General features: G+C 44.1%; 1 protein-coding gene across 4 annotated transcripts; it reads left to right on the top strand.

Moving 5' to 3' along the window:
* The first annotated feature begins 995 nt into the window (after positions 1-995).
* On the top strand, positions 996-4,762 carry fahd1 (fumarylacetoacetate hydrolase domain containing 1). Of its 4 annotated transcripts, none has more exons than XR_014570193.1 (4): positions 996-1,331; positions 2,175-2,240; positions 3,412-4,316; positions 4,360-4,762. XR_014570193.1 is itself a non-coding variant. In XM_083780950.1 (3 exons), the coding sequence occupies exons 1-3, from the start codon at positions 1,083-1,085 to the stop codon at positions 3,754-3,756; spliced, it is 660 nt and encodes a 219-aa protein (XP_083637076.1). In that variant the 5' UTR covers positions 996-1,082; the 3' UTR covers positions 3,757-4,762. The 4 variants fall into 4 exon arrangements, 1 of the variants encoding a protein (XP_083637076.1); XR_014570194.1 differs by having other exon boundaries at positions 3,412-4,354; positions 4,479-4,762; XR_014570195.1 differs by having other exon boundaries at positions 3,412-4,365; positions 4,529-4,762.
* Positions 4,763-14,435: the final 9,673 nt, after the last annotated feature.

The raw sequence follows: 14,435 nt of genomic DNA, 5'->3' as shown, positions 1-14,435 counted from the left end.
TATAGCCTATAGGAGGCAAAACAATGATGTTCAATATTATTCTGTGGAACAGAGTCAAACTACAAGTTGTCAGGGTGAGGGGGTCTCCACTCTCCAGTTCAAATGATTATTTTTGGGGGGTCCGGTCCACTGCATTGATTGATTGAAATATTTATTAACAGTTTGCAGAATTACAGTAGGCCTACATTTCAAGCACAAACTCAATACAAAGACTGTTATAAGTAACTGTGAGTGGACGACCCAATTAAGCATTACACTTAATTGTTTACAAGAGGGTCCACCATGCATGTTCAATTCATCAAAACACGTACAAATAGACACTTCTATATAGTCAAAGAACAGAACAGGAATTAATCATAAAGGAGGTAAAAAAGGAAAAGAAACATAGCCTATAGTGGAAGTCCAGTCCAGTTCTATTTTGGGGGTCATTCACTCACAGCCTGGAAAAGGTTGAGAATGAGCCTTGGATCAAGACTGGACAGTCTTATTTATCATAAAATAATAAATCTATCACTTATTACACAGGAGTGACAGGACCACATAATGGAATTAGCACTAATCATTTTAGCATAATAATATTTATATATTATGTATAGGCTACATACTGGCCTGTAACTGCAAATACAGTATAGCCTAGGGGGGGCTACTGTTTATAATAAAGTATTTGCTCAATCAGTCAGTCTTACTTAAGGATAAAGTACACCCATGACTTTAACTCCTCAATTGCTTGCACAAAAACAGAATTGATTAAGATATGATTATGAATGATCATAGCAAATATAATTTGATTAAAAAAAAACGATGCCACTATAATAGAATAAATAACATTATCGTGCCCTAAATTCAGTTTAACTGATCATTGCATTGAACCTACCTCTGCCTCTGTTTTAGTCAATAACTGCCCCCCCCTGTCTGACTTTGAGTGATGGTATTAGCGCATGGTGTAACGCTATTAAAGTCCTTCTGGGCTCGCCGTACTTTGAGCCTAGTGAGTGATCAAAGGTCGTTTTCTCTTTTCCACACAGATCTGCTTCTTGTCCGACAACAAGAACAACCTGACATAACAACAGACATAAGTCACTATGAGCCAGAAGAGCGTGTCTCGGTTCTGGGAGTGGGGCCGGAAGATCGTGTGCGTGGGACGCAACTACGCGGAGCACGCCAAGGAGCTCCGGAACGCCGTGCCCACGGAGCCCGTGCTGTTCCTCAAGCCGCCCTCCGCCTACCTGCGGGAGGGCAGCCCCATCCTGGTGCCCCGCTACTCGCACAACCTCCACCACGAGGTGGAGCTGGGGGTGGTGATCGGGAAAGGGGGCACCTCCATCCCGCAGGTATAGTATAGTATAGTATAGGGCTGCCTGTCGCTGTACTGTCGCGACCATGAAATGATTTAGAGTCGAAGATTAGAAATAGTCACGACTCACGATGCAAGGCAGGCTGCAGAGACATCTGGTGTAATTGTGACATCTAGTGGTTGAAGTTTGCCATTAATGATGTGTGCATTTGTTTGGGACATTGAAACTCAACTGGAACATATGAATAAAATAATTATACAATTTGGGGGGGGGGGGGGGGGGGGTAGTGAGGTAAAAATCACACCGTGTGAAGTGAGGGGCGCTCTTATCATCTTACAACCTCGAGGAGGGGATGTTTTACGTGTAACCTATTCATCTAACTAATAATAAAAAAGTCTAACTCGTGTCATGTTGCTGTGATTAGGTGATGTAATGATGATGTAAAACAAACATTAAATTATCTTTATTGTTAATGGGATTTAATGTTTGTGTTAGGGACAAAACAAACATTAATTTCTCTTCATTGTCCATGGCGTTTTTTAAAACAAACAAAACCTTGAACTAAAAACAAACATTAAACCTGTAGCCCCTTGAATCTGATCTAAACTAAAGCTCTTGCGAGTTGCAACGCGGTGCGAGCTTTAAGATCAGCTATTTTCACTAGTAAAAAAATAAAGAAGAAAATAAAAAATTGTCCTTTTACCCCCACCCCACCCCCTTTTTTTAAAGAGAGAAAGAAAAACCTTTAAAAAAAGAACTCAAAAAAGTATGTAATTTATTCAAATTGTTGTTATTGAAATGTTACGAGAAATGTTCCCGCGTTCGCGCGTCTTACTTGTGTAATAATAACTAATAACATGATGTCATCCATCCAACCAGGGCTCTGCTATGGACCATGTGGCCGGCTACGCTCTCTGCTTGGACATGACAGCCCGGGACATCCAGGTATGAGAGCCAATCAAATCATCGCTACATGGGGCGATCAGCCAATCATCTGCCAAGTCACACAAACCCGTAATGCAGGGCATAGGGCTATCACTCCTAAAAAAAAAAAGGAAAAAAGTACTTTAAGCTGCTCATGACTTGCCCTTGGTCTAGAGACGAAATCAAGTGTCTTGTTTGGACAAAATGGGTCCTTATCAGGTGGGATCATAAATAAAGTGGATTGGATCAATACCATTTTCAGTCAGCTTACTATAGGCCGGAACTCCAGGGGAGTCAGTTCCCACCTGAGGTCGTGTGGGAGCTCTGACTGCTCCAGACCGTACTGAATAACTGCTAGCTTGCATGACGTCTTCAGACTAGGACTCGTGTCTAGGATTTGAAGGTCATTGTCGGAGCTATCCCTCGATAATACCTCCCAATAGATTCTATTGAATAGAAGACGATTGCGATCTCCCACCATGCAACAGCCCATTCTAGACGGCGTAGACAGGCCTTTCCACTTGATCTCAACCTCCGTCAAGGAAAATGTCTCTGGCTTGAGTTTCCATTGTTGGACTTATGGTATAGTTCTCGGGATGTCGCCAACCAATTACGTGCAGCTCTCCGTTGTAGGCCAAAGGCTGAACGCAACCAGTGCCATCCTAGACAAAGCCGTGCAGGTGTCAAACAGGTAGCCTTTACCCCCACATAGAAACATCCGTGTCCCGATGATGGTGGCAGAGTGTTTAATTAATGAAACAGGTGGGGGGGTGCCTCTGGTGTTAATTACAGACCAGAGCATTGTGGTGGTGTCCAACTTGTTCTCTGCCAGCTCTTTGCGCCCTCCATGAATGTACATGACCGTCGTCAAGACACATGCCGAGTGGTATCCCGCAGCGCGGCACGTTGTGAGCTCGTAGATCGGCTATTTTCAGCAGGTGTAAAATCAGTGATTACGACGGCATCAAGGACCGCCAAAATACATTTTAGTCGACTAAATCAACTGTAGATTTAGTCGACTAAAATCGCATGACATTTGGTCATCTAAAACTAAGACTAACACTAAAACATTCCAGGTGACTAAAACTAAGTGAAAACGATTCAAGAGACTAATGACTAAAATGAAAATTCTCTGCCCCAAAACAACAGTGGCTAACCCGTCCCACCCATGCTGTTCCCTCCTAACCTCCAGGACGAGTGCAAGTCCCGCGGCCTGCCGTGGACGCTGGCCAAGGCCTTCGACACCTCCTGTCCCGTCAGCGACTTCATACCCAAGGAGAGGGTCCCCGACCCGGGCGACCTCACCATCTGGCTGAAGGTCAACGACCAGCTGCGCCAGAGCGCCTCCACCAGCCAGATGATCTTCTCTGTCCCTTACATCATCAGCTACATCAGTGACATCATCAGCCTGGAGGCGGGTGACCTCATCCTGACGGGCACGCCCAAGGGCGTGTCGGCCGTGCAGGAGCACGACGAGCTGGAGGCCGGCATCGACGGCGTGGTCACCATGACCTTCAGAGTGGACAGGCAGCAGTAGGGAGACGGTGCATTTCGCCGTGACCTTCAGGCAGCAGTAGAAGGGGTCACTATAGGGTTGGGACGGTTCAGACCCGGTTTTCCGAGATTGAAGAACCGGAATTCAGCCTTCTGATTGGTCCCTGACTGACTAACCAGCAGGCTCTTTCTGCCTTGTTTCCGCCCTCGTTTCCGCCTTGTTTTTGTTGAATTTGCTAAAACATCTTTTTGGGAAAAAACTAAAAACAAACATGATATGCCCAGTCAGTGATGTTCCTTTTTACTGACGCCACGTTTAAAATAAGAATTGAGTGCACAGAATGTCAATACGAAGCAACTGAAAAACATGTTATTTCAATGGTAGCGGATGGAGAGAGAGGATTTTTGTCCAACCACGAAACGGCAGCCAATGGGTGCGAAGAGGGGCACAACCACGGGGGCGGGACTTGACAAAGGGTGAATCGGTGCCATCGTATTTGGAACCGTTTTGGGGAAATCGGTTTTTATCACACTGTCAGAGCTGGTTATGTGGACTTGACGTCTGCTATATGGTTCTCAAACTGTTTCATTTTAACACCCGAGGTAAGGGTCCATTTGTACACTCTCATAATTACAGTCCTGTAAGTAAAGGGTCCATTTGTACACTCTCATAATTACAGCCCTGTAAGTAAAGGGTCCATTTGTACACTCATAAAGTCCTGTAAGCCTGTAAGGGTCCATTCGTATACACTCTCATAATTACAGCCCTGTAAAGGGTCCATTTGTACACTCATAAAGTCCTGTAAGCCTGTAAGGGTCCATTCGTATACACTCTCATAATTACAGCCCTGTAAGGGTCCATTTTGGGAACCTCGTATAGGAATTGTTAAATGGAATCGTTAAAGAATGGGGCTGTTAAGAGGGAATCATATAAGGAACTGGAATTGATCAAATCCTAAGGGGTTCCCAACCCTAGTGGTCACCACGACGTCCAGAGAGGAGAGACCACTGACACTAGACTAAACAATATGAGGCAAAGAGCGTTATTACCACAAATAGTATATAATACAACAAGGGTTTAATTGAGGGGTGGGGGGTGGGGCAGCATTAGCCAAAAACATTAGCCAAGCTGCAAATTTGGTGGAAGAAAAAAAAAAAAAGTACAGAGCTAACTCAGGTCCAGTTTACTAAATCTAGAGGGTTTAAAAGTAGGGCGGTGGTAAGTGATATTGTTTCATAAATAAGTGTTATATAAACTATATATTCTGTAATGTTTGCTATATAGAGTGTTTGTTCAGTAACGGAGAACTCGTACATTATACAGATTAAACGAGTGGAATTGGAAGCGATGACCATTTTGAACTGAAACAACATCAACATGATGCTGATAAATGGCTACTCTGTTATTATTATTATTATTATTATTATTGATAAATGGCTACTCTGGCTACTGACTGCTTGTACATTTGCAAATTGTATGTATTTTCAGTTTATTAAAGGACCACTTCACCACTTTTCAACCTATCCTCACTAATAATCATGATAAAATGGCACGATTTATTTCTACTCAGTCTGTGTCTCATAGGAGGGTTGTGGGCAGTTTAGAAACCGTCTTCCAGTGACATCATCATTAGGCAGATGCTTTTTTAAACAAGACTTTTTCACACAAATGTTTAGATTTCCATTATCGTGAGAACGATGGCTTCCATTTTCGCATTGCAACTTTTCTGGACTAGAAAGCCTGCAGTTTTTATTTGCTTGTATTCCCCATCGATGATGTCACTGGAAGACGGTTTCTGAACTGCCCTCCTATGAGACACAGACCGAGTAGAAAGAAATTGCGCCATTTCTTTTCATGATTATTAGTGAGGACCTATTATATGAAGATAGGTTGAAAAGTGGTGAAGTGGTCCTTTAAAGAGCTTGGATAATGGGGGGCGATCCATGTTACTGAACAAACACTCGTCTATAGCAATGAATACTATCAGAATGTATTGCTTTAACCTTTGAACGAGAAACTTTTTGTTTTGACCAAAACATATAATATTCACTGACTGCATCCTACATTAAAGTGATTAAAACCAGGAATGGACAAACACTTGTGTCATGTCACCGCACGATATCCAAAATTCACATCATTCCGGTATATATTGCCCAGCCCAGAACCAGAAATAATATAGTATTCTTATAGAAAGTGAATTTGAGAAGTTATTCTGTCACCGTCTACTCTATGTTGTATCTGGACCAGCAGGGGGCAGACTTGCTCCAATAAAGGATTTGTGGGACAACGCTCTGAATAACTGCCAAATACAGATGTGTACTGTGGTCGTTGTTGACTGGTCTTTAAAAGTTTTCATTTGAATGAAACAAATGAAATTATTCCAGTGTTACAAGTATAACTATATTGACTGAATGTAAACATGCCATTTTACAGTGTGTTGAACTCAATGTCATGCATTGACTGACTGAGGACTGGCTCCCTTGGTGTGTCTAAATGCAAAAACAATGCTGTACATGTTCTGCATTTCTTGTGTGCAAAGGCAAAGTGGCCTGCAAGGATATATTCGTTACAGTTTGAATAAAACTCTACGGATCGGATTTGAATTCATTGGTATTTTGAGTGTGTGTGTGTGTGTGTGTGTGTGTGTGTGTGTGTGTGTGTGTGTGTGTGTGTGTGTGTGTGTGTGTGTGTGTGTGTGTGTGTGTGTGTGTGTGTGTGTGTGTGTGTGTGTGTGTGTGTGTGTGTGTGTGTGTGTGTGTGTGTGTGTGTGTGTGTGTGTGTGTGTGTGTGTGCCATTAAAACGTTGGCCACCGCCCAGGCCGTAGCGTAACGGTCTGGGCACCGGACTGGTGATCCAGTCACGGTGTGCCGCGGGTTCGACTCCCGGACCCGACACGGCCTTTACTGCATGTCATCCCCCCATCTCTCTCCCGTTTCCTGTCAGCCTACTGTCTGTCCCTTAAAAAATCAATAAAGGCGTAAGCCGCAAAAAAATATCTTAAAAAAAAAAAAAAAAACGTTGGCCACCTCTAAAATGCAGTAAAGAGTCATTAACTCAACTGTCTTACGGCGGGGGGGGGGGGGGGGGGTTGATTCTTTGCCTTTCTCATACAGCAGTCAACAGGCGGCTGTATGAGAAACTGGGCCCCTGCAGAAATAATATCTGGTCCGTAAGATAATTGGATAATGCCGTTTGCCAGAAACAGAGAGAGGGACAGAGCTGCACTGTTGCCTGCTAATGAGAGAGAGAGAGGGGGGGGGGGGAGTTGCACTACTCAGTTCACACGGGTGTGATTTTTTAATTATATACACAATATCAGAGCGACAGTCTCACATAGGCCATTATGACAGTCTCACATAGGCCATTATGACAGTCTCACATAGGCCATTATGACAGTCTCACATAGGCCATTATGACAGTCTCACATAGGCCATTATGACAGTCTCACATAGGCCATTATGACAGTCTCACATAGGCCATTATGACAGTCTCATATAGGCCATTATGTCAGTCTCACATAGGCCATTATGACAGTCTCACATAGGCCATTATGACAGTCTCACATAGGCCATTATGACAGTCTCACATAGGCCATTATGACAGTCTCACATAGGCCATTATGACAGTCTCACATAGGCCATTATGACAGTCTCACATAGGCCATTATGACAGTCTCACATAGGCCATTATGACAGTCTCACATAGGCCATTATGACAGTCTCACATAGGCCATTATGTCCAAATAGTAGGGATGCACCCAATGGGGAATTCTTGGCCCAAACCTAATAGCCGAATATGATTAATATTGTATACCATTCATTGTGGTCGTACCTTTGTTGTGGAGTTGGTATGATAATGGCAAAAAAGACATTTTTGATCACTTCATCACAACAAAACAGTAGGTTACGAAAGGCAACCCCAGCCTTTGACTATTCGGTTTCGGCACAAAAATCAATATACCGAATACCGAATATGCAACTTTTTGACACTATTCGGCCGAATAGTTTCGGTGGGCGAATATTATTTAGTGCATCCCTATAACCAAATAGAGAAACTATCCCCACCTAAAGGTTTATTATACTTATTATAATATACCCTGGACCCCACTTTGAGAACCACACTGGGGTTATTGTGTCAAGGATCCCCAAATAGACACCAATTAGCCTGTGGACCCCCATTTGAAAAGATACTGTATGCCAGGGACCCCCATAAGAGAAGATTTTTACGGCTCTAGCAGATATTCTCAATCCGTTTAATTTCAAGGGCCCCCAGTTCGTCATAGTAGTCTACGGAGCCCCATTTCATATCTCTGGGACGCCCAGTTTGTATTGTAAAATCAATGTCAAAGGAGCATTCAGTGATTTGGGTGATTTGGGTAAATCAATGTCAAAGGAGCATTCAGTGATTTGGGTGATTTGGGTAAATCAATGTCAAAGGAGCATTCAGTGATTTGGGTGATTTGGGTAAATCAATGTCAAAGGAGCATTCAGTGATTTGGGTGATTTGGGTAAATCAATGTCAAAGGAGCATTCAGTGATTTGGGTGATTTGGGTAAATCAATGTCAAAGGAGCATTCAGTGATTTGGGTGATTTGGGTAAAATCAATGTCAAAGGAGCATTCAGTGATTTGGGTGATTTGGGTGAGTCCTCGGTCCGCCCTGGTAACAAATGTACACATGCTCTACAGTGGGGGGGGGGGGGGAGGGACACGACAGGCCAACAGCACGCACACCAAGGCCCGCCTCTGCTCAATCATGATTGGCGGAAGGCCTCTCTCATCCTGATTGGATGAAGACTTGGCCACCTATAGCCAAAAACGAAACCTACGGTTTTTTGACCCCAGGGGCTCACTGGGGACAGGGAGAAACTCCTTATATGGTCAAGTACACTCTAGTCTATAGTAGGGAGGATTATCACAACAAAACAAAAAAAAAAGTGATATTTGAATTAAGTGTAATCACTGAATATACCTTTAATTTAACTCTGAGTGTACACAAATGGAACCAAATGGACCCGTTAAGGTTCCAAACTATCATTTAGCTGGGGGCCCCCTGGAACCCCCTCTCAAGGGCCCGACGAGGGCCGCGGTGGGAACCCCGGAGAACCTGCACTTTGAGAACCACTGGGGTTATTATTGCAAGCGATCAATCAAGCGCCGCCGCGCTCTGTCCCTCCAGGTGTTCTTTTTATATTAGCTCCACATCGACACAAACGCGTCTCCATTTCAGCCACAACTCATTTATCTTTCGGTGCTACGAGACATGAACTCCCTTCGCTCAGAGGTTGTGTTTCTGGAGCAGAGACGCGGTGTCAGACATGACACGACTTCTGAAGCCGACATAGTTAACTGCTGTTGTGCTATCTGGTATGATCCCATTTTTGGGGGCGGGAACCCCTTTTGGTGTTTTTAAAAATGCATTATGTTATGCTTTAGCTATTGAAAAATAGCAGATCTACGAGCTCGTAGGTCTGCTATTTTTGACAAATCGTGAAAATGTGGCGCAAATCTTTGAATATATATATATTCTTTCTGAGCCAACGTTTTTAACTCAAATCTTTGCTTCTGGGAGGACACTGGAACAACATATTTTCAGATGGGGGTCGGCGGCCAATTATATATAATCTCTGGGGTCCTTGACGTGAAGTAGTTGAGAATCACTGACATAGAAACATGGGGTTTTTCAGAAAACTGTCAGGATTTAGAAGTTTCTTTTATTTAAATCAGGCCTAAATGGGTTATACACCTATACACATGGATTAAAGTTCTGATTTCAGATCAGTCATTTGGGAGTCCATAAAGAAGCCGGCATATTGTCTTGTCTACTTTATGGAAGCATGTTTGTGCAGTGAAAATAGACGATCTACAAGTAAAGATCTGTACGTAAAGATGTCAATCTTTCACGGGAGAAATATCCATTTCCATTAGGAAATCCCTATTCTGGGGGGGGGGGGGGACATTTTAAACCAAAAAAAGTTCAGATTGCGTCGATTGAAGTTCTCACACACAGCCCTTGCTGTGAAGTGATTCACGGTCCTGTGGATTAAAGTGGAGCACAGTATCGCAACGCGTTGCGAGCTTGTAGATCGGCTATTTTCAAATGGCTGAAATGTACAGTATATAGGCTGAAGTGGTTTTAATGTAGCCTATGTTTTGTAATAATGAATCCAAATCTATAAAGTAACTAAAGTTTTCAAATAAATGTACGATAGTGCACAGTAAAAGTACAATATTTGGATCCGAGATGTAGTGGAGTAGAAGTAAAAGTATTGGAAATAAGCAAGTAATTATACAAATACCTCAAAATTGCACATAAATACAGTGCTTAAGTAAACTAGAACAGTGCCAGTTGGGGGGTGGGGGTGATCAGGTGTGATCAATTGGCTAATTGGTCGCGCATCATTTGGCTGGTGTGGAACACGCGTGTCAAATTAATGCCCCATCCTGTGTCCCCTTTATGCCCATACATGGAGTTCTTTGTCAGGCATGCCCGAATATGGAGTCTCTGCGGATGTCAGAAAGAGGTGATGTCAGAACAGGCCAGCTCCATATATGGAGCCTGGGCAGGGGCCCTGTCCGGAACCCCGTTTTCACAGTTCTGGACAACCGTGGGCCCGACCGACCAACTGAAGGCCGAACACTGCACTCCCTGCGGGGGTGTGGAACGTGTGTGTCGAATTTGAAGTCGGTGGCGGGGCGAACTGTCCTCGCGTTATATTGTGGACTAGACCTGTACGTGCCCGTCGCAGTCGGCCAACCGGCCTACTTGGGAACGATGCAACTTGTAACCTAATGATATACGTTGTCATAGCACCCGTTTCAACTGTCAGCCGGTGTCCCACATGGAGATCTGTGTATGTGCCTGTGTGTGTGAAGACTGCAGACTGAATAGTGTATGTGGCAATCAATTCGGCCCACTGGCAGAGCCTGATTGGTTGAGCCTCAATTGGCTGAGGCAGAGGCTGGAAATTGCACAGGTGAAAGGAGTTGGCCTCATTAGGCCCACTGGCAGAGCCTGGCCCAGGTGAAAGGAGTTGGCCTCATTAGGCCCACTGGCAGAGCCTGGCCCAGGTGAAAGGAGTTGGCCTCATTAGGCCCACTGGCAGAGCCTGGCCCAGGTGAAAGGAGTTGGCCTCATTAGGCCCACTGGCAGAGCCTGACCAGGTGAAAGGAGTTGGCCTCATTAGGCCCACTGGCAGAGCCTGGCCCAGGTGAAAGGAGTTGGCCTCATTAGGCCCACTGGCAGAGCCTGAACAGAGCCTTTTGTGGTGGTTCTGGAGAACCGTGGGTCCGACAGACTCGATACCGGGCACTGCCCTCCCTGTGGGGGTGTGGAACGCGTGTGTCAAATGTGAAGTCGGTGGGTCAAACGGTTCTCGAGTTACGTGCATTACAACCATACACGCACACACACACACACACACACGCACACACAGAGACGTGGCGCATTGGTATTTGTACTTTAATTGAGTATCTCCAATTTCCAGTACTTTTACTTCTACTCCACTACGTCTCAGATCCAATTTTTTTACTTTTACTCAATGTTTTGAAAACATTAGTTACTAGTTACTTTGGCGATTTAAATTTTGATTAGGAAACATAAATTAACCACTTCAACCTTATACATTTCGGCCATTTTCAAAAGATTCTGTACACAGTTTGACATTCTGCAACATGAGTACTTTTACTCATGTTGAGTACATTTTCAATTCCGTATTTCAATTACTTGTAACGAAGTACTTCTAAATTGCGGTATTGGTACTTTTACTCAAGTAAAACAATTGAGTACTTTTTTCCCCACCACTTGTTGGGTTATACCTTCCATACCAGACCACCACTGGCTGTGTGTGTGGCGGTGTGGTGGGTATACGTGTATCTCTCTACCCGCATGGCGAAAACCAACCGCATTCTTCCAGGGGTGTTTTAACCATAGTGTTGTTTTTGGCAGCAAATTTTGATTTTAGTTTTGGTCATTAGTCTCTTGAATAGTTTTCATTTAGTGTTAGTCACATTTTAGTCACCTGGAATGTTTTAGTGTTAGTCTAGTTTTAGTCGACTAAATGTCATAAGATTTTAGTCAACTAAATCTACAGTTGGTTTAGTCGACTAAAGTGTATTATGGTGGACCTTGATGCCGTCGTAATGACAGATTTTACACTTGCTGAAAATAGCAGATCTACAAGCTTGTCAGCATGCAACCAAGTGTAAAATGACTTATACTGGATCTCTTGTCCGCTAGTCCCTTCCTAACATTTTAGTCTAGTTTTTATTTGTTGACGAAATGGTCAATACATTTAGTCTTAGTTTTAGCTTAGTTTTCATTTAGTTTCCATTTAGTTTTCGTCAGTGAAAAAAGGTAGTCGACGAACATTTTTTTGTCTTAGTTTTAGTCGACGAAAACAACACTGGTTTTAACATCTGTTCCAGGTTCAGTTACAGCTCTCTCTCTCTCTCTCTCTCTCTCTCTCTCTCTCTCTTTCTCTCTCTCTCTCTCTCTCTCTCTCTCTCTCTCTCGGTCCCACAGGCCTTATCTGTGCCTCCTTCCAGGATCAATCAGACCCTCCTCCTCCTCCATGGGCCCGTCTCGTCTCCCAGGCCTGTCTCGTGGTAACCCGAGTCTCCCCTGTTCAGCATCTTTATATATCCGAGTCCCTCCAGGGCATCCATCCATCCATCCACCCCTCCATCCATCCATCCATCCACCCCTCCATCCATCCATCCATCCACCCCTCCCTCCCTCCATCCATCCACCCATCCATCCATTCCGTGCATGTGGAAAGTAACATTTAAGTACATTTATACCCAAGTACTGTACCTTCAAGAAATGGTTTATCCCCCCCCCCCCCCCCCGATTAAAATAATTGTGATGCTATAGATAGAGCGTCACAGTCCCGCCCCCTTTCATGATGACATGAGACCCACAAGTGAATTCCCCGTTCATTTTCTCCATAGGATTCTTTTTTTTAAGTATTTAGTATATGTTTACGCCGCGGACAAAGCCAACTGGAGTCGTGACAACTCACGACAACAAACACAACATTTTGGGCCGAACAAACAAATAATTACAAAGAAGAAAAACAACAATGAAAAGTGTTTGTCGTCATGATTTGTCACAACTCGAGTTGGCTTTGTACGAGGCTTAAAAGGCCTTTAAATAAATACTTTTTGAAATGTCTATGAGGAAAATGAACGGGGAATCATTTCCTGGGCCCTGGTAGGGGGCGGGACCCCCCCGGAAAAGAAAGTTATAGCTCCATTCAGATAGTATTAATTTCTATAATGAGTTTGTTCAGTAACAGGAGTCTCGCTGACTCTCCAGATCTTCCATAAACAGAAACATAATATACATTTTCAGGTGCGTTGCCGATTTCAGCCAATCAGGAGGGAGTACCCATGTATCAGCTTCCCATTTCTTTGTGTCATCACTTGAAATTTATACTCATGTGACGGGAGCCGGTTAAATCAATAAGGCATTTAGAAACACAGTAGTATAATTTAAAGTGCACTAATTAAAGTGCGAGTGCGTTGTACTGTGTGACTGTTAAAAGTGTAGCCGACCTACGCCACCCTTTGGTTTAAAACAGAGTAAAAGGGAACTCTTAAAACAATAAAAGGACACCCAGGTTCGAGTTAAAAACCAGTTAAAAAGAGCATTATAAATTAAAGGAAAACTGTTAAAAGACTGATACAGGACAGGGTTTTGGGGAGTTACAAAATAATACTTTATTTCCTTATACACGGGCACTCTAAAAATGGCCAGTAGAAAAATACAATTAAACTTAAAACGCCCTAAACCTAAAACCCTAACCAATCCTATATAACTAACTAAACTAAAATCTTGACCTAAAAACAAAACAAAACGAAACAATCAATCACAATAAAAAATGTCCGGATAGCAATGTGCAAATACAGCAAGAGGTTGTGCAGACAATCCGGGAAGGAGCCAGGTCTAGTAGTCACTGAAACACACAAATACAGTGCGGCAGTTCAGCTGTTCTACGTCAACGAATTCAGTTCAGACAGGGATGAGGGAAGTAATCAAGGTTGGCAATACTGCGTGTTCAGGTACTTACAGGCGACCCAGGGTATGAACCTGGGTCTATCTGTCTTCGGCTTGCAGTATGCAACTTCTCCGTCTCGTCTATCGTTCAAGTTCGCCTGTCGTGCTTGGAGTTGGACGCCTTCTCGTCTGGCTCGTCACACCGGTGGCTCTGGAGCTCGCTGTGGCTCTATAAAGTGCAGAGTGCAATCCGGTCCGTCTCCCCTGGGATTAATCCCCCTTGCTGTCCGGTGCTGCTATCGTCTCTGCTACCGAAAAAGTCACTTGGTCTCGTCTCTTCTCGCTTTCTCTGCCACCGAGGGCCGGGCACACACCAGCCAGGGGCCGCGGTCGTGGCGCTTACAGTGTCGAAGGCCTGGCTCTCATGGCACTTACAGCCCATCTGTGGTCGACAATCATGGCTACCGCTGGCCCCCAGCTGGAGTGTCCTGGCCCCAGCCCATGGAGCTGCCCCCATTCCTCCTTCTCCCAACACAGCCTTCTCCTTCCTCTGTCTCTCTCCAACTTCTTCTGCTGTCTTATATAGGGCTCCTGATTGTTGGGCCACACCCAACCCAGGTGCAGGTCATTAGTTTGGCATCAGCCAGGGTTCAATGTCAGTCAGTGGAAAAACAAGTTATACAAATCATGCAATTCACAAAACAAGCAAAACTATAAAGCAA

This window comes from Protomyctophum parallelum (genome assembly GCF_964188405.1).
Source record: "Protomyctophum parallelum genome assembly, chromosome: 13".
NCBI classification, from domain to species: domain Eukaryota; kingdom Metazoa; phylum Chordata; class Actinopteri; order Myctophiformes; family Myctophidae; genus Protomyctophum; species Protomyctophum parallelum.
Note: the sequence above shows the minus strand (reverse complement) of the source record. Positions and strands in the feature narration are given on the sequence as shown.

Coding starts and splice junctions, on each gene's coding strand:
- fahd1 (XM_083780950.1), top strand. CDS start 1,083: ATGAGCCAGAAGAGCGTGTCTCGGTTCTGGGAGTGGGGCCGGAAGATC. Junction 1,332..2,174: donor GGGGCACCTCCATCCCGCAG/GTATAGTATAGT, acceptor CCATCCAACCAG/GGCTCTGCTATGGACCATGT. Junction 2,241..3,411: donor TGACAGCCCGGGACATCCAG/GTATGAGAGCCA, acceptor CCTAACCTCCAG/GACGAGTGCAAGTCCCGCGG.